General features: G+C 37.6%; 3 protein-coding genes across 3 annotated transcripts in view; 1 reads left to right on the top strand and 2 right to left on the bottom strand.

The window, feature by feature from the left end:
* Positions 1-24,387, bottom strand: part of LOC134790812 (probable NADH dehydrogenase [ubiquinone] iron-sulfur protein 6, mitochondrial) — a 90,745-nt gene that overhangs the window by 2,060 nt on the left and 64,298 nt on the right. The gene's annotated exons all lie outside the window — the stretch shown is intronic.
* LOC134790791 (kinesin-associated protein 3) lies at positions 1,800-15,891 on the bottom strand. Its single transcript, XM_063761729.1, has 12 exons — positions 15,725-15,891; positions 14,191-14,360; positions 11,952-12,190; positions 10,944-11,508; positions 10,399-10,499; positions 9,574-9,813; positions 8,556-8,730; positions 7,701-7,928; positions 6,975-7,093; positions 6,130-6,277; positions 3,286-3,358; positions 1,800-1,913 (listed from the first exon to the last, which is right to left on the bottom strand). Exons 2-12 carry the CDS (start codon positions 14,345-14,347, stop codon positions 1,805-1,807), a joined length of 2,154 nt encoding a protein of 717 aa, XP_063617799.1. The 5' UTR covers positions 14,348-14,360; positions 15,725-15,891; the 3' UTR covers positions 1,800-1,804.
* Positions 16,112-24,387, top strand: part of LOC134790788 (E3 ubiquitin-protein ligase Su(dx)) — a 33,471-nt gene continuing 25,195 nt past the window's right edge. Inside the window, exons 1-5 of the mRNA XM_063761721.1 lie at positions 16,112-16,252; positions 16,396-16,465; positions 17,714-17,841; positions 18,339-18,626; positions 18,884-19,140. Of these exons, the coding sequence (XP_063617791.1) occupies positions 17,772-17,841; positions 18,339-18,626; positions 18,884-19,140 (615 nt within the window). The 5' untranslated portion in view covers positions 16,112-16,252; positions 16,396-16,465; positions 17,714-17,771. The remainder of the gene's footprint in view (positions 16,253-16,395; positions 16,466-17,713; positions 17,842-18,338; positions 18,627-18,883; positions 19,141-24,387) is intronic.

Below are 24,387 nucleotides of genomic sequence, written 5' to 3' on the forward strand. Positions count from 1 at the left end.
TATATCTATGCGTGTAGCTAATGGCTCCAGTACACAATGGGCCATCGCCGGCCACTCCAAGGCACGCATTTATGCGTTAGAGGGAGCAAGTGATATTGCTATCTCATTCTACCACATGGCTGCGTCCCTTGGAGTGGCCGACGATGGCCCATTGTGTACTGGGGCCTTAACACCCGAGCTTAACACGGACAAGTACTTGTAGTCATAGGGCCAGTTGCACCAACCACATTTGACAGATGTGGTTGGTGCAAGTGGGTATAGTGTTTATTCCTTTTCATCCTTTTTCATCAGATCAGACACTTTCTGAGCACGCCTGGCTGAACTTACAAGATATCTTAGGAATCATTTAAATAAAAAGCAATAATTATTAGCGATATTTTATTTAATATTGTTAAAAACCATTAACAAAATAAGGACTAGGTTATCAATTGCAGTGGATATACATACTATTAGAGTAGGCGCGCACGAGCAACTTTGTGTCGGCAACTTTGTGTTTTGTCTCTGTCGCACTCAAGTGTCGAAGTCAAATGCGACAGAGACAAAACATAAAGTTGCGGAGACAAAGTTGCCCGTGCGCGCCTGCTCTTAGATGTGCAGCTAATTCTAGTGTAAAATTATATTAGGAGTTATAAACAAGCATCAAGCAACATTTAATAGTGGGTACATTACGATACAAGTGCAAATTACTTATTCGCACATGTATCGTAGTACAACGTTTTACAGTACATATGGCCCTTTAAATTTTCGACACAGTTACGTAATGTGCTAATTATCGCACTAGTGCGGTAAAGTAGCACCATATGTACTGTAATGTATACATATATCCATTCATATTGAGATCATAGTACAACCTATCCGTGTTACTGTAGCAATTTAGTTGAAACCATAATATACCACTTACCTACTCGTTTCTTTCCTGGCTAGAGTAAGGTAGTGGTAAAATAAGGTTTTCCAGCATTTATAGCTAGTCAAGCAAATCTTGTCAGTAAAAAAAGGCGCGAAATTCAAATTTTCTATGGGACGATATCCCTTCGCGCCTACATTTCTCAAATTTGCCGCCTTTTTCTACTGACAAGATCTGCTTGACCAGCTATATAACGATACGGTTGGTTAGCCTGACTATATTGTAATACTTTTTTTACTAAGGTACGCTATATATGACAATCAGGTACTCAAATCAGACAGGTTAACGTACAATTCCGGTTTTTTGCCGAATTTGTTACGAGGTAAATACGGCAAGTATTGAACGAATTAAATACTACTTAAACCTGGTATTGAACATTAACATGACTATTTTGATTTGCACATTAACACATACAAGTGATTAAATTGTGTCACATTATTTAGAATTTCCATATAAAGTGACCACTTTCCATTGCTCTTGAGTACATCCGGTACAGAAGATACAGGTAGATCCATTTTAGTGTGGTTGAATTCTAGCGGTATAGTTTGTCGATTGGTAACTGGCCACGAGCCGCTAATCCTTTGTCTATTGTTAAGTAAAAAAAAGGGTCGTGTAATTATCTACGGTTACTGAGTGCTGGCGAGTCGAACCAGTCTAAAATGTGTCATCCAGATGCGTAACAAAGGCGCGTTATCGGAGAGCGCACCTACACCGGTTTTTTAGGCGTTGGACTAGCCCGCGCTCAGGTGCCAATTAGAATAAAAAAGACCCTTTTTTGCAGGTAAGTAGCACGGTGTGCGGTTTTACTTAACAATGGTCAAAGAATTAGCAGTTCGGGGCCAGTTACCAATCGACTAACTATACCTTCGTACCATAGAATAAGTAAACAGATCAGTTATTTCACGAAAATACTTTGAGGTTATTTGTATACAATCCGTCGTTTTCAACAGCCTTCTCAGCCAGGGCATTTGTTCCGTACATTTCATCCGCTTGTCTTTCTCTGGTGTTTCTGTCAAAATAAATATCTCTAATTATAACATGAATCTAGTATATTATGACTGGATCAGGCATGAAGGGTGGGGGGAAATTACCGAACGGGATAGTCTTATGTCTTATGTACCTTTCAGTAACAGCGAAAGCGCGATTTGTTTGACCTTGTCTCACATTTTTTTAATTCCCCACCGTAAATTTCGTATGGATTATGGTGGGCAACAAATAAATTGGACCAATCATAGTGTCGCATTGCGATGTTTTGTCCCTCACGGACGCACGCGTATAGCACATCTATAGGATCCTACCATCTATGAATTATAATATTTTTAAATCTCGATGCCCTCGATGGGTACTCCCCTCCATGGGTACTCCAGTTTGAAAAAGACTATATAGATGCCACTCTTAGATGCCATAGCATGAGGAGAAAATTAGTGGTTCTTAACTATGTAGTTGTAGAGAAACAATATACAACTGGGTGGTATTCCATCTGTCCAATATCTTGGTCCAATGTCATTGCGTCTCACTCTCTCATTAAGCAAATTGTGAGACAAAATACACATTGGACAAAGAAATTGGACACGTGGAATACCAGCCTAATACAAATCGGAAGACGGTTATCTTATCTTCCCCATAACTTCAACTCTCAACCGGACGTCACTTCGGTTGACAGCGACAATAGAGTGACTTGGAAACATCTATCTGATTTTTAGGGTTCCGTAGCCAAATGGCAAACGGAACCCTTATGCATTCGTCATGTCTGTCTGTCTGTCTGTCCGTCCGTATGTCACAGCCATTTTTTTCCGAAACTATAAGAACTATACTGTTGAAACTTGGTAAGTAGATGTATTCTGTGAACCGCATTAAGATTTTCACACAAAAATAGAAAAAAAACAATAAATTTTGGGGGTTCGCCATACTTAAAACTGAAACTCAAAAATTGTTTTTTCATCAAACCCGTGTATACGTGTGGGGGTATCTATGGATAGGTCTTCAAAAATGATATTAAGGTTTCTAATATCATTTATTTCTAAACTGAATAGTTTGCGCGAGAGACACTTCCAAAGTGGTAAAATGTGTCCCCCCCCCCCCCCCCCTCCTGTAACTTCTAAAATAAGAGAAAGATAAAACAAAAAAAAATATATATGATGTACATTACCATGCAAACTTCCACCGAAAATTGGTTTGAACGAGATCTAGTAAGTAGTTTTTTTTTAATACGTCATAAATCGTAAACCGCAATTTTATTATGTTACTTGCTGCTACGGAACCCTTCATGGGCGAGTCCGACTCGCACTTGGCCGCTTTTTTAGTCTTAGTTTGGCAGATAACCACCCACTGCTTGAATACAGGGTACAGGGCTTTATGGACAAGAGAAAATTATTTATTACCTTCCATTAGGGCGATTAACATCAACTTCACCCGACAAACTGTCCGAATCGTCGTTGAGTGATATCTGGGAATCTGAAATAAATAAATTAAAAAACGTTAAAATTATAAAAATCTTGATTTAATTTTATGTTAGTTATAGTGCCTCTAATTTATGCATGAAATAAAATCTTTTCTTAGGATCATATTGCCTTAGGGTGGTCCATCTGTCCAATGCAAAGAATATAATACTCACTAGGAGAAGAACGGTAACTCCATACAAAAAAATGTCCCCAACCGTTTATATGTTTATACTAGTGGCGCCGTCGTTGTGTACCAATGGAACTAAAGTTGACAACCGGTTTAGCCTGGCGGGTATTGGTAGGTATAGGTAGTAATTCTGTTGATAAACATATTTGTTATCTTCATATCACGAAATATATGAAAGATGCAAATATTACCCCTTGTTTGTGGTATTATCAAGTGATTTAAATAAAAGGCATATTTATGTTTATAACATTGTATTATTTTATTTATTAAAAAAATGTTTTACATATAGAAATATACACTGAAAACTAAACCCTGACAACTTATTAAAAAAATATACATTAATATAGCGCATTCACAAAGTTTTCAGTATAATACAAATATATTACACTTTACACACACAGATACACTACACTTTACACACGGCATTTTACACAGATTTCCAACTTGTATTCCATACATTTCTTCACGGTTAATTAATACGCTTTCCAGATGCGTTATGACGCGGTTCCTTCTGAACCCACTAAAGCTATGAATTTCACTCAAATATGTATCTTCAACAGCCGTTGCTCCTCATTTAGCACATTTTCTATGTGCATTGCTGTAATCCATGTAGGTACAGACTTACAGAGTCTTAAGTGGTAGTACCGCTACGTTGTATTTATTATTTAAAGATTTAATAAATAAAATTTTCGTTATGAACTATAACCACAGCAGTTGGACAGAGTCATTGACAAATATATTTTTATTATTATGGTGGGTAGACGTACCTACCCTCCATATATTTTATGAATATTGATAAAGACAGTTGGAAGCAAATATTCATTATACAAACTTAATCGCGTGTAGTTAAGTTTTAAGTGTTTTAAGTCCCGTTTTATGATTAATAATGTAAAAAAAAATCGTGAAAATTTAAATCTTAGTTGGGAGCAATGTTGCTGTAGAAAAATGTTTTTATTTTGATTACTGGCAACTTTTTCTAGGAGGCCAAAGCACACATAGAAGCTTCAGGCGCATACATGCGCAATTATTTGGGGACATAACTTTCTTAGGAAGTGAACAGGCCTTGGTCCAATGTCATTGCGTCTCACTCTCTCATTAAGCAAAATGTGAGACAAAATACACATTGCACAAAGAAATTGGACAGATGGAATACTACCCTTAGCCACAGAAGAAATAATAGTACTACCGTACAGAAAGGACACTTCCTACAAATCCGAAGTTTGACAGCGGTTCAGGGTCGAATCATGCTATCCCTTTCTAATATATGGCACTATCCCTTTCGGCTATTTAGGGTTGTCAAAATTCAAGTGATTATCTTATCTGTGGTCGTGCACGCAAAAGGAAGTCAAGTGGTGCCAACCCTAATAATTGCTCGGAGCAATGCTGAGCCGAACGGAGCCGAGTTCGACCGAAGTCAGGAGTGTCTCCCCACTGCCTTAGCTATTTCCTTTAGAGAGTGCTCATATTGTGTAAATGATCTCGAGTCTCAGCCGACGCTTTATAATGCAAGGTCCATGAAGGGCAGTATATGGTATTGAATGGTGAACTAGTACAGTAACAGACTCGGTAGGCCCGACAGAGTAGCGATGAAATAGTAATTTAAGATACAAGTGCGAAATATAGGAAATTCTATTCGCACGTGTATCGTAAAACGTTTTACAGTACATATGGCCCTTTAAATTTTCGACGTAGTTACGTAATACGCTAATAGCACAGGGTGTCATAATGGAGCACCAGATAGATGTACTGTAACCTCCTAGGTCCCAAGGTCCTACCTATGTAACGGCCTAAGTTTAGCTTAAGGAAAAATCCTTTGGCCATAAGCCCCAGGATTTTCCCTTCCAGGGCGACCCCGGTAGTGTAACGGTGCGTGTAACGAAACGTTACACTATCAACCTTCATACTATTTCTGGCACCATACAAATTCTAAATTCCCTTTTCAAATTCAAATCCTATTCCAAATTACATTCAATGATTTTTATTTTCAGTTCGATCACATACTCTGATCGATAAACATCATTTAATCTAACAGACTGTACTTCCCAAGTTTCTAAACACGACCGTTTAAGTGTGATTTTTATTAGTAAACGTAATAATTCATAAGTGCGTGCAGTTCAGTATAGTGCTCGTTTTGTGGCCCTGCACACCTTCCAGATATATCTACATCATCACCAAGGCACATATTGTGCCTTTATATTTAAATTAATAAATACCCACTCGTCCCTGGATCCTAACTTTCACTCCATCAATCCCGTGAGGCTCCTCCATCTGCCCCCTCACAACCTATAGTACCTCTTCAGTTCGATGAAATTTAAATCCTATTCAATTGGAACAGAGTCGACTTTGCTTTGTTTCGTTCAATTTTCCAACAACGCAAAACCAGTTCTATTTCCTACACAATAAGTTCAAATTTCAATGGCAAATTTTGGATTTGTCATTTGTATGGCTGGGCCTTAGGAGGGTAAGGGCTGATTTAGACGGCGCGCGAACACGCATGCGATTTTAGTTACATTGAGGATTTATATTAAAACCCGCAATGTAATGAAACTCGCATGCGAGTTCTCGCATCGTCTAAATCGGGCTTAAAGGTAGAGTACCGGAGGTGGCGAGGCGGTGCGTGGTGAGGTACTCGGCGGAGAGGTAGGGCGGCAGCTCGTCCGCCGCGTCCCCCGCGCCCGCGCCCTCCGCGCCCAGGCTCTCCACCACAGAGAGCCACTGCCCGTTGTGGCAACGGAAACGCTCCACCTATCAACATAAACATGCATTTAAAGATCGGTTTTCCTAGAATAGCGGTGCCGTCATATAGCGACCGTCTCGATACTAAATAATACGGCTAAATATGGATGTCGTAGTATTTGTATGAAGACGGCTGCTATTTATATAACGGCACCGCTATCCTAGGAAACCAGAGCATAAGCGTTTGCATTTAAATGTGTACGAATAACGACCGGCTAGCAATCGTCATAAAACTGCATACATTTTGTCAGGAAAGTGACAGTTAGACTTGACTTGAACACAACTGAAGTCGCGTTTTAAAGCACAAGTTAAAATGAAGGTGTCCATTTACACTCGAAACATTTAGTTGCGAACATAACTTTCATATTTTTGAGTGGTTTTGAGCAACAAGTTTAACCCCATACCAGGCTAAGGGATATATATTTCCCACATACTTCAAACATGAGTTCTATTTCCGATCAGTAAGACTGACATTCGATTGTCATTTTTGAACTGCCAGCCTGGTAAAGGGTTAAAATTGTAAACTATTGCCATAACTTTAATCATTTTACTACTGGACCGAACGGGTAGTCATTGATCTTCAAATTAAATACAAATCTGTTGATGCGAAAAAGACCCTCCATTTTTAATTTATTTTGCAATGACATCGCAAAACCTAGAGTGTGGTTAAAGAAAGTACATTTTAATTGTACTTCAAATTATTTACCTTAATTCTAGCTGCCCAGTCGTTTTGCATTTGAGAAATAATATCAAGACACGAGTCGCACATCTTTCTGATCTCCACATTTTTATCTTGCATGAGGTCGATGAGATAGGCGGGAGCTTCTGTACAACAAAAAAAACAGTAAAAAATATAGAAATTAAAATAAATACCTATATAACACATTATTTCATAAAAACAGTACAAAATATTTTTAAATTTCAGAAAGAAAAAGGTAAAAAAATGTGGGCTCTCGCCTCTTGTGTGTACCATAGTCGAATAATAAAGCTATCAATCAATTCGTTTACAAGAAGGCTAACCCAAAATTGTAGTTTTTATATTGAATTTATACACGATTTAATCAAGGACAAATGCCATGAAAAATTCCCACGGAAGGGAAGACTCCAGCCAAAAGCTTACAAGGTTAAAAGTTGGCTTCGTAGAAAAAAAATCACGAAAATACATCCCATTATAGGTTTTAATTTAACTTGCAATGTAGGTACATTTTTGTTTTGTTTCCTTCTAATTTCTTGGGGTTCGCCTGATGACATATTAGGTTAGGTACATTTTTAACAACAAAATAATCGTTGTCAAGTTACAATTTTGTTTATTTTAATCGTACGAGCCATGTGAGAGAGAATTGTAACGTTCCCACGTGGTTTGCGCCTAGACGGTCGGTGATAGTCAAGCACCTATATATCGCAGGAACCCTCTTGGACAGTATGTACCGACCTGTGCGCGACACGAGGTACTCGGCGGTGGGGCGGTGCGCGAGCAGCTGGCGGAAGGCGAACACGGTCTGCAGCACGTGCTCGTCGTCGGCCTGGCGCAGGCGCAGCAGCGCCACCAGCGCGTCGGGCGCGCCCGCGCGGGCCAGCGCGCCCGCGCCGCGCGGCTCCGCGCCCAGCGCGCCCGCCAGCACCACGCCCTCCAGCACCAGCTCCGGGTCGCTGCTGCTGTCTGTACCACACACACTATGTTCTAACTACATGTCTAATTAACTCCATCTACCTCTATGGTATGGTATGGTGGTGTAGACCAGTCTGGATACTGCTTAGAGCCGTAACAGATTACCACACCGAACCGCGACCTTGGTGCGGTCAAAATATCTCTCTCGCTCTAACTTATAGCTGCGTCTCTTCGGTATCGGTATCTAACTCTATGGTAATATTAACTTGGGCTACGTTATTTTTCGAGATTCCCCTGGGGGATGGACAAGAATATCACGGATCAAATGCGGACTCGCAAGTAAAGCTTAGGGCGAATTATTTTAGTAGACGATGCAATCCTATTTTAGTCCTAACGACCAAAAATATGATACGAAATGAACATAACAAAAATCTACTGCTTTTATAGGCGCGTCCATCTTGATCTGGTGAATTAACCGGTAGCGCGTGTTCGCGACCCACTCCCGCACTGCACGTAATGTAATGTAGGCGAGCGGTTAGCCTTCCACAAATAAAGTCCCGCGAAGAACACGCGTTTACCATATCTGGGCGCACCTGGCGAAACACCACTGGGTCACGAATGTAAGCCACGTTAGCGGAACCTACAAATGTTCTAACGTTTTGAGGGTGTTCGTCTTACCAGGGTCTAATATCTTCATGATGCACGGAATGAGGTTGTATCGCTCGACGACGGCGAAAATGTCGAGGGCGCCGTTGAAGTCGAGTATGTTGCTGAGAGTGCCGATGCATTCGATCACGAACTCTTCGGCGGCGTCGCTGCTGGTCACGGCCCCGGCAATGTCTCCTACGAATTCCTATAGTAAAAATACTGTATTGAGATACACGTCGTCTCAGTTGGTGTATTTCTGGTTATGACTCTTTATCAATTTGCATCATCAGAACATTGTCTTACGATGGCTGATAGACGTAAATAAGCAGCTCACTTACTCACCACAAAGTAAGGGAAAATGGCATAGCGTGGTACGGATATGTGATTCGTAGGCACAGGGATAAAAGTCATGCGTGTGACGAGAAAGGTATTAGGAATGAATTTGGAGGGAAGTATGAGCCGTAAGAGGAAAGGAAAATGAAAGAAATGGTGGATGGATTGTGTGAGAGATGATATGAAACGAACGCTAGTGAATGACGAGATGATGGGCGATAGAGAGGTATGGAAGAAAAAGACATGATGCACCGACTCCAAGTGAATGAGATATGGGCAAGCTAATGAGTACTCACCACAAAGAGCGATTTGTTCAGCACGCGGTGCGGTAGTTCCTGACCAGTTTCATGAGCATTGTGTTACGTTGACGGTAAGCGTAAGTAAGCATCTCCTATAGACGACCCCAGGCAACCGTCTGTACAGTACAGTACTCACCACAAAGAGCGGTTTATTCTGCGCGTGGTGCGACAGGTTCCTGACCAGCTTCATAAGCATTGTGTTACGATGACGGAAGGCGTAAATAAGCATCTCCTATAGACGACCCTCGGCAACCGTCTGTACAGTACAGTACCCACCACAAAGAGCGGTTTATTCTGCGCGTGGTGCGACAGGTTCCTGACCAGCTTCATAAGCATTGTGTTACGATGACGGAAGGCGTAAATAAGCATCTCCTATAGACGACCCTCGGCAACCGTCTGTACAGTACAGTACTCACCACAAAGAGCGGTTTATTCTGCGCGTGGTGCGACAGGTTCCTGACCAGCTTCATAAGCATTGTGTTACGATGACGGAAGGCGCGGGTCAGCAGCTCCCTGAGGCGGCCCTCGGCGGCCATCTGCTGCGCCGCGCGCTCGCACCACGCGAGGTTCACGCATAAAGCTAAGAGCACGTCGGTACTCGCGCCGCCACCGATTCCGCTCTCGCTGTTCACGTTCAATAGAAGCATGTCCGTCAACTGAAAGTCAAAATGTCTGTTAATAAATTTCTGCCCAATAATAATTTTTAACCCCGTACTGCATGTAATACAATTTATTAGTTTCAATTTAAACTTTAAGAGCTGTCAATAGAGTTGAATATCATATCGGTCATACGTGGCTTCGTATGCGGTAAAGGGTTAAAACACTTATTGTCAAAGGTAGAGGCCTCTAATGAATTTGACTCCTAAAAATGAATCATTTGTGACCTTATTTGTGAAAAGGGACCTTATTGTCTATGGCGCTTACGCCATTATTAACGATGCTGCGATATAAATAAATACAATGCCGTGCGACGCTGTGCGGCGTAAGCGCCGTCGACAATAAGGTCTCTTTTCATAGATAATACCCCATTTGAGCACGATTTCGCGGGTTCCACTAGTAGCCAGTAGCCACTAAGGGATAGCTCTATCATCAGAGCAGTTGATAGTAGAAATTATTGTATAGTCATATAGTCAACTGTATCATGAATACTTTCAAAATTTGATATCAATACAGTTATTAAAAGTAGTAGGTTAAAATCGGCTTACAAAATTTTATTACATTGTTCGTTATTTAAGTCTTACCAGTTTGACGCAATCCGACTGCGTGAACATTAACTTGACTCTATCATCCATACTCAGATGATACAGGATTTTCATTGCCAAATTAATGTGCTTATCGTCACCTGGAACATGATATTCATTATAATTTTATTAACCCTTTGAACGCTTTACGTTATAAACAAAAATGACACTGACACGCCAAGGTCCCAAACAAGCTAATGTACACCTTACTTGAAAGTGTAAGGTTACTTTGACAGCGTACATCAGAGAGTTAGACCAAGATAAGTCTGCAACGATTTTGACAGCACACGCAGTGCAAGTTCTATGTATTTATACGTCATAATTTCATAGAAGTTTGACGTTTAAAATATCACTTGCACTGCTTGTGCTATCAAAATCGTTGCAGACTTATCTTGGTCTAACCATGGTCTAACCCTAACACCTATAGTTGTCCAAGGTGCGGTGGGCACGACTAGTAACGACGATTTTAGGTGTTCTTGGCGTTCAAAAGGTTAATCAGTATGATGATTAAATTTCTTTAGCAGCAATTTATTAATTTGACTTACTTGTAAAGTTGATGAACTTCTGGAGTAAGCCCATTTTAATCATTTTGTTGCGTAGTTTAGTATCAAATGTAAGATTGAATAATAGTTTTAGCGTCACATTAACTAAATCTGCGTTAGGCGACTCCAATAATGGTGCCAACTTTTCAACAATGCCTTTGGATGCCATGCTATTTTTATTTTCTATGAAAACTGAAAGTTTTTGTAAGAATGAAACAATGAGGATAAGTAGGTCAATATTAGAATGCCTCTCCATGGCGCCGATGAGGAGACCAACAATATCTTTCTTGTGCATCTTCTCCTCAACTTTGACATTGTCTGCTACATTCAATAACATGTAGAAAGCTACTCTCAGAAGCTGCTCTTGTCGTTTAGAAAGAGTTTTAAGCTTTCTTCTCATTTGTTCCTCGTCGTTTTTGGAGAGACAGTCGTCTGAGGCATTGCACAGGTCCTCATGGTAGCTGGAGACTAAGGTGCGACTTTTCTGTAGGTTTACATCAGCCACCGCCCACGTGCCTGACTTCGGACGGCGCTTCGGCTCTGGAATACGGCTCTTTGGTAATTCACTCTAAAAACAAAAAATAATCTATCTGAAAATACTGAATAAATCATTTTATAAATGTTTACTAGTAAACTAAGTAGAGGCTCAAAAAGATACACCTACATTCCAAATTTGGTTACATAATATCTATTATTTTCTTTGACAATACAGACAGACAGACTTACATGACGAACTTATAAGTGTTCTGCTTAGCCATCATGACTATGGAACCCTAAAAATATGAATGTAATCATGTTACCCTATACCTGTCTTCCTTTTGACCACCCCCAACTCACCCGCATTATGAACCTGGACCAAAATAAATCTCAATGATTTAAATGATGGCAGTTACTGGGCACGATTTTTGCAATTAATTCGATATCATCATCATCATCTCAGCCATAAGACGTCCACTGCTGAACATAGGCCTCCCCCTTCGATAATTCGATATAATATAGTTGAACTCTTACCTTGTCAGGAGTAAGTATCTGTTTCTTCCCTTCAACTTTCTCTTTCCACTGGTCATACCTTTTTAGTTCATAATCAATAACATCCATGCAGAGTGAGCCAATTTTGTATTGAATGATGATTGGATGGAAATCATTGTAGGTAGAAAAGCAGAAGAATGAGTACACAATATTGGTGCTTAATTCTATGCTTCTTTTCCACTCTTCTCTGAGTACCCGAGACAGGGCACTCAGTAAAGCCTCTGGAAATAGGTCAAGACATCAATCAGGGGAAAAGGAAGAGAACTGTGCATGATCACTTCTTAAAGCATTGTGCTGTGCCTGCTGCTTCAAGGTCCCATTTCTTTGAGAATAGGGCTGCCACCCTACCTGGGTTTGTCTAAAATCCAACCTGGGAGTGTCAACCCCTGGTCAATTCAGACATTTTTTGTCAGGGGTATCCCTACAAATAATTTTATTTTTGGTGTAAATAAAGGGTCTAGCCTCGGAGTAATTAACAATGGAGCCGCCATTAACAGGCGTTCCCCTCTGTCGAAAATAGGCGGCCAATGGTCAACCACATGCCAACCATATGTATGGACTGACGTATATCTGACATGACGTACCTATACATTTGATGTGCCCCTCCCCCGCAAAAAACGGCAGACTATTTTGTACCGAAAATTTTAGACATGGCGTCTCCGTTGGGTATATCCTCTAAGGGTCTAGCAGGCTAAGCGAACAAGAAGTGCCCCCAACGACGGATTTGGTCATTCTTTCAGGTGGTGTACTGGCAGGTCCTAAGAACTCTCTATGCTTAATATCAGTCCTCGATCTTCTTTTGTTTTCGAGTTATTCAGGATAATGTAAAATCATCCATGGTATAATAATATACTCCGCCTGGTACTCCATTCCCGTCTTTTCTAGGTCACCTAACTGACACGGGCCTACGTCATCATGCGACAGCGCTATATGATAATATGCGATAGCGCTATATATAGCGGCCATGTTGTTGTGACGTAGGCCCGTGTCACTCTGGGAATGGAAGACCATGTTTTATTAGACTATGAAATCATCAGTGTATCATTGAAAGTGTCATATTTTGTAAACCGTTCAAGTTAGATTAACCAAACAAAATTATATTTGACAACAATAAATTAGACTACAAAATGAATATGTTTAACCTGCATCATGTCCTTATACTTCATTATAAAAAAAAAAAACATTTTATTTTTCTTCTCATTATTTTTTATACTATTCGCGGAGGTACACCTACAAAAAAAATATGCATAAGTAGCCACTAATACCCACTATATACACATATAAAAATATTTGCATAAATCTTCGTGCGTCATGTCAAAAAAAAACATTATCGAACAAGGATCTCGGAAACGGCTCTAACGATTTCGATGAAATTTGCTATATGGGTGTTTTCGGGGGCGATAAATTGATTTAGATCTTATCTCTGGGAAAAAGCGCATTTTTGAGTTTTTTTATGTTTAGAGAACATGACGCACGAAGATTTATGCAAATATTTTTATATGTGTATATAGTGGGTATTAGTGGCTACTTATGCATATTTTTTTTGTAGGTGTACCTCCGCGAATAGTATAAAAAATAATGACAAGAAAAATATTTTTTTTTTTTTATAATGAAGTATAAGGACATGATGCAGGTTAAACATATTCATTTTGTAGTCTATTTTATTGTTGTCAAATATAATTTTGTTTGGTTAATCTAACTTGAACGGTTTACAAAATATGACACTTTCAATGATACACTGATGATTTTACATTATCCTGAATAACTCGAAAACAAAAGAAGATCGAGGACTGATATTAAGCATAGAGAGTTCTTAGGACCTGCCAGTACACCACCTGAAAGAATGACCAAATCCGTCGTTGGGGGCACTTCTTGTTCGCTTAGCCTGCTAGACCCTTTCCTGTGATACTAAATACTGGGACAAAATGCAATCAAACTAAAATTTTCGTGTGCATGGTCTACTTTTTGTCCAGAGTCAACAGCCCTGTTTAAGAATGATATAGTTGCACCAAGTATTAAGCATTCTAGCCACTACTCCTTTGTCAAATAGAATTATAATTATATAAGCAGGCACCAGCTAAAACACTACATGGTTTTAAACATATTTAGTAAGTAACTCTTTATTTTCTGTTTTAGGTACATAAAAAAATATAACTTATCTATATAATAAAACTAAAAACTAATACTAAATTAAAATATATCTAGTAAGTAAGACTTATACCATTACGGGCCAGTTCAATCAAATTGTCTGGGTTTCTAGCAAGCTGTAATATTAGTGCAGATCCTTTGATTTTCTCTGGGATATCATCATAAAGTAACTCCACATAATCATCAACATTGTTGAGGACAGCAACTGGTACACTTTCAACAGGACTCATTGCACTATATTTTCTGAAAGAAAAAATAAATAATAGTACATTATTGTCGAGGCTCGGAAGTAGCTACTTGCAGGCTGAGGATTCGTTTTAAACGGACGACCTTGGGAGTCCGTTTAATTGAATCCGAAGCCAGCAAGTAGCCTTCCAGCCGAGTCATATATAGTGCTTTTCTCAAAAATGGTGCAACAAATATAAATATAATAGGAATATTTTACAGAAGCAACGTTCTTACATATATATTTTCACAGAAAAAAGTAGAAACAATTGAAATAGTTTGCTTTGCCGCCTTTTTATTTTTTAAATTTTAAAATAGAAGTGTATTTTTCTGCCGAAAATACGCCAAGCTATTTGAGGCAGCTAAATAGTCGCGATACCAACATTATAATAATTATTACTAATCATCTGTTTGGCTGTTTAATGGGCCTGTGCCTTCATTTGATATGGCCATTTAAACTTTTAAAAAGTTTGGAACTCGACAAATAATGGAATTTGTATGCAACATTGCAGTCCCAAAATCGAGACTGCAATGTTTTTAACTTTTTAATTTTTGACTGACCATAAACTCCGCACTTCGCGACCAAATTTTTATACGGCAACGTCGACTTTGCCGTCCATTTTTGAGAAAAGACTATTATATGCAGCTATTTCTTATCTGAGTGTTTCTTTTATTTTTTGCCATTTTTAAATATTGTGATTTTTTTTGCCACTTTTGTGTTATTTCTACTCAGAATCACGAGCTCTTTCAATCCTAATGGGATAAAAAAAAGTCCCAGAGTTTTTTTCCTATTGTGTTACCATTTCCATTTCCCCATATACCTTGTATGTAACAAGAAGGAAAGTATGAAAAATGTATGGAAATTTTAGGACACCTTTTTTCTCCTATAAGGATGAAAAGGGCTCGCGATCCTGACTAGAAATAACACAAAAGTGGCAAAAAATAAAAGAAACACTCATCTGATAATCAAAATTTTCATCAAGCACTCCTTGCGTAAGGGAGATTGGTTGTAATTTGCTGTAACATTGTATTTGACACTGCAAGGTCATAATTGATTACTGAGTTCGAATTCACTTATCGAAACAAATTCTACATACTTGAGATATTTAAACTTAAAATTTGCAACAATGTGCAACATTATAAACAATAAAACCATACACCTACATCTTCTGCACAAGTGCCATGAAGGACATATTATTATATTATAATATGGTTCAGAATCAGTTATATTCAGTAGCTTCGTGATACATATACAATAAAAACGTTAGCTAGTTTTTAAAACAAGAAAAAGCAAATACAAAAGTTACTAAACCTAATTTAGGTAGGTAATGAATTTAGATCATCAGCTGTTCGTACTTTCAATAGTTGTGGCTGTTACTCACCAAGGGCAAGGGTGCACTGGTAGGTAAGGCTCTCCACGCTTTCTGTTTTGGAATTTTAAGCTTGTTTAAAATAGAACAGTGCTTAACCTTCATATGAATATTTAATTATTTACGAATAACAATCGATCGATTTCCTATTCCACTCCAAATATTTTGACAGCATGAATACAGACAGTCACAGATACACTAGTTTCCGATCATAGGTTAAACTTCGAGGATCTTTAATGTCTTGTTTATTTTTATTTTATTGTTATGTTACACTACATGACAAATATCTATATTTTGTCTCATATGGTACAAAATATAGGAACATGAAGGCATGATACATATCCTGTTGTCTATGATTCGTCCATAGAGACGAAGAACAGGAGGATTGTATTGGCAGGCATTTTGCTGATGTTTATCCACACTTTTCGATTTGTCTATTATCTGTGCACTAGCGAATCCCTCAACTTGACTGACTAGTTTTCTTCAGATCATTATTATTTACTTAGTTTTCGTAAAAATAACTATTTACGTACCAAGTAAGTTAATTGTGATTTTTGAGGTGTGTTTTTCGGTATACGTGGCTTTATTATCTTTATAACCGATTTAAATAGTGCGTTTTGATGAATCAGTATAATGTCGATATCTTGTCTATTTCCTTGCAGTGCGACTTTCAGTGCGATAAGGAAAGGAACAATGATAATAAGTAAGCTAATCTAAAGAAATCTGGAAACCAAACCAACAACCACAACTAAGGTAATTGACTTAAATTATTTGTTTATCTTCTTGACATGATTCCATTGTGACTAATTTACTGTCAGGTGCATACCCAATGCAACTCAAGTTGTTGTAAAGTAATTAAAGGTGATGTTACTGTCACTGCATCAACTGCCTAGGCTTTCCTCACGTTTTTGTATTTCTACTCGGAGATACGATTAGATAAGAGTGATTTTAATAATTTTATCTAGAGTATTCTTTTAATGAAGCTTACATCAGGAAAAACACGCAGTAGGTATCTTCATTACTGTTTAAGGTAAATTAAATCACATTTAACAATGCTATAAAGCTATTACATACATTAATTTACACTCAACAATTGTTTTGATACATGTCATCTCAAGTGTTACAATTTTTTTTGATACACTTATTGCTCACTTTATTTTTCCCTTTGAATATCTACCAAATACTTCTCAAGGTCTTGATGAGCCTAAATTAAATGATTGTGATTTTCCATCAAGGAGTTTGTTTGGCTAAGTTCCGAATGCATTATCAGATCAGCTTCATGTTAGCATATTATTTCATTGTTGTCGGAATTACACCAAATTTCATCTGAGTCAGACACCCGGTAGTAGTTCGAATTGAAGATACAACTTTTATATGCTTACCTTTGTTAATAATATTTTTTATTATTTTATAGAGGGATATAAAATATTAGTTACAGGGTTCTGATTGAAACTCTTTGGGTACAGAACCTTAAAAAGGATTTATAGAGATCGCATTGAGATATAGAGAGATAGTAATATAATATATCCTGTGTTGTGTATTTTGTTGTTTCTATGACTTGCATTTAGAGTATGATTCATATTTTTGCACAGTTGTGTAATGCCACAATAACATTAAATTCTGTTAGAAACAACAGAATTGTAAGTAGTTGGTTGGTTTTTGTTCTGTATATGGTACTTGAACTGTATAATTTGCCTATTGATGAATATGGACAGGACACAAGTCTTGATAGCTTATTATTATTAAGTCAAGCAAAATCAGCAATACACATTAGATACATTCTAGAGAAATGAATTATTCTCTTATGATTAACACAGAACACAATAATGTTTCTACTCTGAGCTATTCATGTTAGTAAAACAATAACAAACAATCAGTGTTTACTAAACAAAGAGACAGTAGAATGTCTGTTTTTTAACATGCTAAGTATGCAGATTGAGTCTTAAGTAAGCACAGAAAAAAAGTTTGGTATAATTTTATCTTATGTCTTAATTTGTGCAGGTGGCCCATGGAATTCAATGATGTAGTGCAATGAATATGAACTGACCAACAAATCAAAATGTCTGAAGGCACAACACCACTCACTATTCCCACTTCTTTAACAACATATCACCAACTCAGTCTAACAGGTACTGATAACAAGAGTATTTATTGTTTTGTACTATAACTTGGCAGTGTAGTGTGGCTTGGTTGTGTAGTTGCCAAGCGGACCCCAGGCTCCCATGAGCCGTGGCAAAATGCCGGGACACCGCGAGGAAAAAAGACTATAACTTGGCAATACATATGCTTGCTTCTTTATCTGGATCTACATAGGCACAGAAAGTACCTCTTTCTCTTCCATTGTGGTAGTGTGGCATATTCAACGGGCACCACCACTGTGGTGGGTAAATCTGGTTCTTCAAAATTGCTATTCTTATTTACAGATTTTTAATATAAAATGCATTGTTAAACATTTGCATGAAATAGGTATATGCATTTCCAAGCTGTGTTGTAAAACACTCACATTAATTTCTGGTTTACAGTATCACTATTAGTTGGGAATTACTTTCTTTCCACACTACTGTATTGTATTAAAATAAAAATTACTAATATGTAAAGATGCTTATAATTTTCATGTCAATTTCAGTTGAAAATGCAACTATAAGAAGTTCTGGACTCTTTAAACCAAATCCTTACTTGCAAGTCATTGTAGATGACAAAATTTCGAGGAGAACTGAGGTCATTAAGAATACTTTGCATCCAAAATGGAAAGAGGAATTCACAGTGCTTGTGACTGCTCAGTCACAACTGCTATTTCGGCTCGCTGATCACCACAGCTTTAGAAAAGATAATATTATTGGAGAGAAAAGGATAAGTCTTCTTAAGGTTCTCCTTACCTTCAATGGAAAATTAGAAAATGTAGAGCTCTCAATGGGTAAGAAAATTTCATCTAATTTTGTCATCCGGTCTGGTGGGGCAAGTGCACCTACTTAGTAATATTATATTAGTAGAGGGTAAGATTTAGACACTTCCAATGTGAGTGGCTTTCTTTTCCTGACTGGGGAAAGTGTGTTATGGGGACAACCCTTACTCTCTCCTTGTATTTAGAGTAGCTGCCACTGGCCTACTTGACCTTATGTTTTGTTATTAAAACATATGAAATATAAACAATGCTTTTGTTATTCTTTTTAGACTTGATGAAAACTGTATCATCACAGGAGAACACTGCAAATAGTAATTCTGAAGTAAAAGCGGCAGATTTAGTAATACATTTGGATGGTTTAAAAATTGATAGTTCTGTCCTAAGCCAGTGTCAAGAGGTGCTAGGTGAAACAAACAGTGGCAGTGCACGTAGTCCGCTTAATGATGGAGTGCGAGGCAGGATCAGGGCGCGCAACAACTCCAACTCGGAGTCTGCGAGAACTGGCCCGCGAAACCAAACCTTAAGGGTGAGTCCATCATTTAATGTAGATGATCTTTTCTCAGGAACTCGTCGGAATTCATTAGATAATGTGTTACTATTGTCATAAGCATCATAATTATCTCAGAACTGATATAGTAGCTTTGTTTTAAATAGGTGGGGATTAGTTACTATAGTATTTTATACAATCGTGATATAATAGAGAGTTTTTCAGTCGAGTACCGTGTTTGCGTTCAACGAAGCTTGCTGAGTTGCCTAAGTAAGGTACGAGATTGAAAAGCTTGATTATATCACTATTGTATACAATAATTTTTCTACTAGTCAACAAATAGTAGATTGTTAACCAAGGGTTGAAAGGCACCCATTTCTGTCGAGGTAGTTTGGCGCTCGAACGCAGTGAGAGCGCCAATAGTCCGAGACAGAAACGGTGCCTTTCACCCGAGTTAAACACTCTACTTTTCATATCGAATGCGAGGAAACCAAACAGGACAAGGCAATTTCGCAAAATCAGTAATTGAAGTACATAACAGACCTACGGCCATGATTTTTTCCTTAGGACTTACTTGCAATCGGAGACTTTATATACATGCGTGAAGATTAATCACCCCTAGCCAAAATCATTTAGATTGCAATATTTACGAAAACACACATTTTTTAACAAACTACAACAATTTTAAAATAATTTGTTCATTATAGTATGAAAATGAGCGGGATTGCCTCGTACTTTTTTAATTTTATACTTTTTCGTTCTAAAAGCCGCAACAGACTACCGGACCGCACCGCGACCATAGTGCGCCGCATCACGTAATAATATGATAAAAGTATTTATAATATTAAATAACAATTTAATTAATAATATAAGAAATTTTTATCTTGTATTTTATTTTAATGAATATAGTTCTAAATAACTTTAAAAACCAATTTTATATCGTACAAACGTTTAACTGTGGCTGTATAAGATTCTGCCTTTGCTCATTTACGCAAGCGTAAGGTTTAAAAAAAAGATTTTTGGTGTATTCCTTTTGGTTCCCGCTTTATGAAATCGAGTAAATAGAATTCAACGAAAGAAATCAAGAATAATTTGTTTTTAACAAATTACTTACATCATCTTTTATAAAATAAGGATCAACGTGGGATTTGTAAAATTAAAGAATTACCAATTGTTCCAGACGAGGAAATAAAGACACTATTTTTCCATTTTGTTTCCACCCAGTTGTTCATGGGACGGGGACGCAGAGGAGTACACCACTTTTCTGCGCTAGAGCATAAACGTATCACTTTCTGCGCACCTTTTAGAACAACAACGACCCACTTTCAGAGCATGAGATATGAAAAATAATATTTTAAACTAGAATCATACAAACAAACCAAACCAAAAGTATACAGCTAAGATTCGCGAACAGCCGCGATACTTTCATACTGGTACGCGCCCCGGCCGCCGCGCCCCGCGCCCTACGGCGGGCTGGTCAACAACACCTTCTCCTAACTCATGAGGCCCTGGTACTTGCTCCACGCTAAATTCAATTTTTAGACAGTTGTTTTCTCGATTTTGGCCACCGTAGCCTATGGAGACTAACAAGCAACACTAAGTGGTTTTCGTAGTCTATGGATGTTGCTATATTAAGGGTGTCACATGCGCGTTTCTGACTTATGAACCAATTGTTTCTACTATACAACCTAAAATAATTAATTTGAGCTATGGTTTTGTTTCGTCTTCTTGATCGCGGCGAGCTGTGATTGGTCAATTTCATTATAGTTGACTAAACTGTATCGATATGAATATTATATAGATCAATAGTGGGACCGGATTTTTGCACTAAAAGTTTTGATAATTCTAAAGATGAAAAAGTGATACTTATCTGACATGGGACATATTTTTAAGCATATTTGTAAAATATGACGAAAAGTTAGAACGAGCGTTAGATATAAATTAGGTATTTATATATTTTTAGTAATGATTTTTTAATATTGAATTAAAGTGCAATGTTTAAGTTCCATCGTTTATAATATGTATGACGCTTTATAATGTAAAATTATTAGAAATTTTTTTAACGTGCTTCTTAGTCAAACTACAAATTAGCTTATTATTTTTCTCAAAAATGGACGGCAAAGTCGACTTTGCCGTTTAAAAAATAGGTTGCGAAGCGCGTAGTTTATGGTCAGTCAAAAATTAAAAAGTTAAAAACATTGCAGTCTCGATTTTGGGACTGCAATGTTGCATACAAATTCCATTATTTGTCGAGTTCCAAACTTTTTAAAAGTTGAAATGGCCATATCAAATGAAGGCACAGGCCCATTAAACAGCCAAACAGATGATTAGTACCGCGACTATTTAGCTGTCTCAAATAGGTTGGCGTATTTTCGGCAGAAAAATACACTTTTATTTTTTTATTAAAAAAATAAAAAGGCGGCAAAGCTAATTTTTTCAATTGTTTCTACTTTTTTCTGTGAAAATATATACGTAAGAAAGTTGCTTTTGTAAAATATTTCTATGATATTTATATTTCTTGCACCATTTTTGAGAAAAGCACTATATATGACTCGGCTGGAAGGCTACTTGCTGGCTTCGGATTCAATTAAACGGACTCCCAAGGTCGTCCGTTTAAAACGAATCCTCAGCCTGCAAGTAGCTACTTCCGAGCCTCGACAATAATGTACTATTGTCGATATTGAATTAAAGTTTAATAAATCCACAACAACATATCTAAATTCTTAAGTTAATAGGCAAGCTAAAAATTTAGAAGAATAAGATATATGCTTTAGAATTAAAATGCGTTTTTTGTCCTATAATATCTAATATTGAATTAGAGTCTGTAAAAATAAGTCTATTACTATAAAATAATATACGCAGCCATATTATGGAAAATAAAAAATTTCGGTGTGTAGCTTGCATTGTAATAGTAAAATATATTTAAAAAGGCGCGAAATTCATACATACGCCGCGCTGGTCCGTCAGTATCGCCGGCGCGGCGCCCGAGAGCCTATCATAGCCTACGTATACCTCGCCCCTCGCCTCGCCCCACCTCCCGCTCACAGCACTGTCTGTCTTTTCTTATCATTCATTTGTTTGTTTACTGTGGACATATATAAATTAGATGCGGACATTACGTGAAATTAAAGGGGTCCCTTTGTTTCCCATAAAGTTTTAAGTCATAATGTATTGTTTGTCATAGAAGAACCTTCGGGCTCTCGAATTAAGGTTTATTTTTGAATGGCCTTAGTAGCAGTGTGATAGCGTTGACTCGGCTCGGAGAGTTGGCGAATTGGCGATTCATTCGCCGAGTTAGCGGATCGGATACCAAATACCAAGTTATCAGTTAGTTTAGTGGCCGAGTTGATTAGGAAGAACATTTGAATTTAGAAATTGTAATAAAAATGTACATGATATTCACAACTATTTTTTACCATAGTTTGTCAAAGGACTGTCTCATTTCAAACATAGAGAGAATCATCATAATATCTTTGACTTACACTAGTAATAGCATCCAAAAGAAAAGGATGAATATAGTTTTTTGTTTTTATTTACTGACAAATTGGTTTGACCGACTATACCTATTTCTGGTTCCTATTGTCATGTCCTGTCCTATTCAACGTCAATATCATATTATGTATATTATAGACCAACTGCTCAATATTACACGTATACATATTGAATATACAATAAGGTAAGTGACCTCACCTTATTGTATATTCCGTGTCGGCCGTATATGCCTATATACGGCCCACCTTAAATTAAAATGTTTTTTTTTTTTTTTAATAAACAGGCTATTAAGTATGAAAAACTCACTCAAATAGGTATCTTATTTATTGAAGTTTCTTCATTATACCAAAATAGTTATAAAAATATTACGATACTCTTGGAAAATATACCTTTTATAAAAGTCCTATTGTGGGCCTTATTGAACACTAGCAGGGTATTACTTAATCCCGCAAAAAATAATCATTTTGACAGTAGACAATAACAGATTTTATTGTTTTTAACTTAAGAGTTATACATATACAAATAACAATATTTGGTACTTCACAACAAGAGGATATTTATAATAAGTTAAAAATAATTCTTTTGGGCCTTATTAACTAAAGATATAAAAATTGTCTAGTTTACGCGAAAATAGTAGGTAACTAAAGTCACTAAACATAAATCTTTATTATTATTATGTTTTAACATCTGGGGGCACGGCAGTGCCCCTGCCAAGACGAGCAAAGCGCAAGGGCTGCTATCTGCCTTTTCTCGAAGCGCTTCGTCGTTTTTTGGAACCCTCATAACTTGGGGTTGGATTATACTAGATAAACAAAGTTCTCGGACTTATTAAGCATATCAATTGCATTGCTCTTATACTTTACATTTTATTCATATCTAAAAACTTCGATTTCGTCACTGACTCACTCACTTGATGATTATCAATACCTTTAGGGTACAGTCGCCATCAGATATATCGGGGCGGCCAAGGTGCTCACAAATATCTGAACACGCCTCTATTGTCAAGGCGTTAGAGTGCGTGTTCAGATATTTTTGAGCACCTCGGCCGCTCCGATATATCTGATGGCGACTGTACTTCCTGAAGTCCTCTAAGAAGCTGAAATTTGATATGTAAGATAGTTTTAGTACACAAACAACAAATAAATTCAAAAACTTGAATTTTTTAATCCCTAAGGGGATGATGAGGGGGTTTAATCTTGTATGGGGAATCAATAATCGCTGAACCGATTTAGTTGAAATTTGGTATGTAGATAGGTATTGTTATGGGGAAGGATATAGAATAGATTTCAACCTCAAAGTTTACCCTTACGGGGTGAAGGCAGATTTCAACCCCAAAGTTTACCCTTACGGGGTGAAGGGTTTATATGGGGAATCAGTAAGAAGTACATTGTGTAACAGATGCCTCCAGATACTTATTTCAGGATTTTTAATAGTAAATCACCTCCAACCCTTTAAATTAGGGGATGGAAGATTGTCATAAGCAACTTACAAAAAGAAGTGAAATCCCACCAAAAACATTTTGATGTAAAATGTTGCCCAGACGAAACCATAAGGCTCGCACTGTCAAAAAGTTATCAGATCTCTTGCCAAGCTTCTAACTCTACAAGCCCTAACTTCACTAGCTCTACACCTTAGTCAAAGTATGTGGCTCGGCCGTTTCGTTTCTACAAGAACTACTGTATGTATAATAAAAAAACCGCCCAAGTGCAAGTCGGACTCGCGTTCCAAGGGTTCCGCACATTACACAATTTTTAACAATATGTTTTTTTAGTGAAAAGTGAGTAAAATGTCTTT

Source organism: Cydia splendana, chromosome 5, assembly GCF_910591565.1.
Source record: "Cydia splendana chromosome 5, ilCydSple1.2, whole genome shotgun sequence".
NCBI classification, from domain to species: Eukaryota; Metazoa; Arthropoda; class Insecta; order Lepidoptera; family Tortricidae; genus Cydia; species Cydia splendana.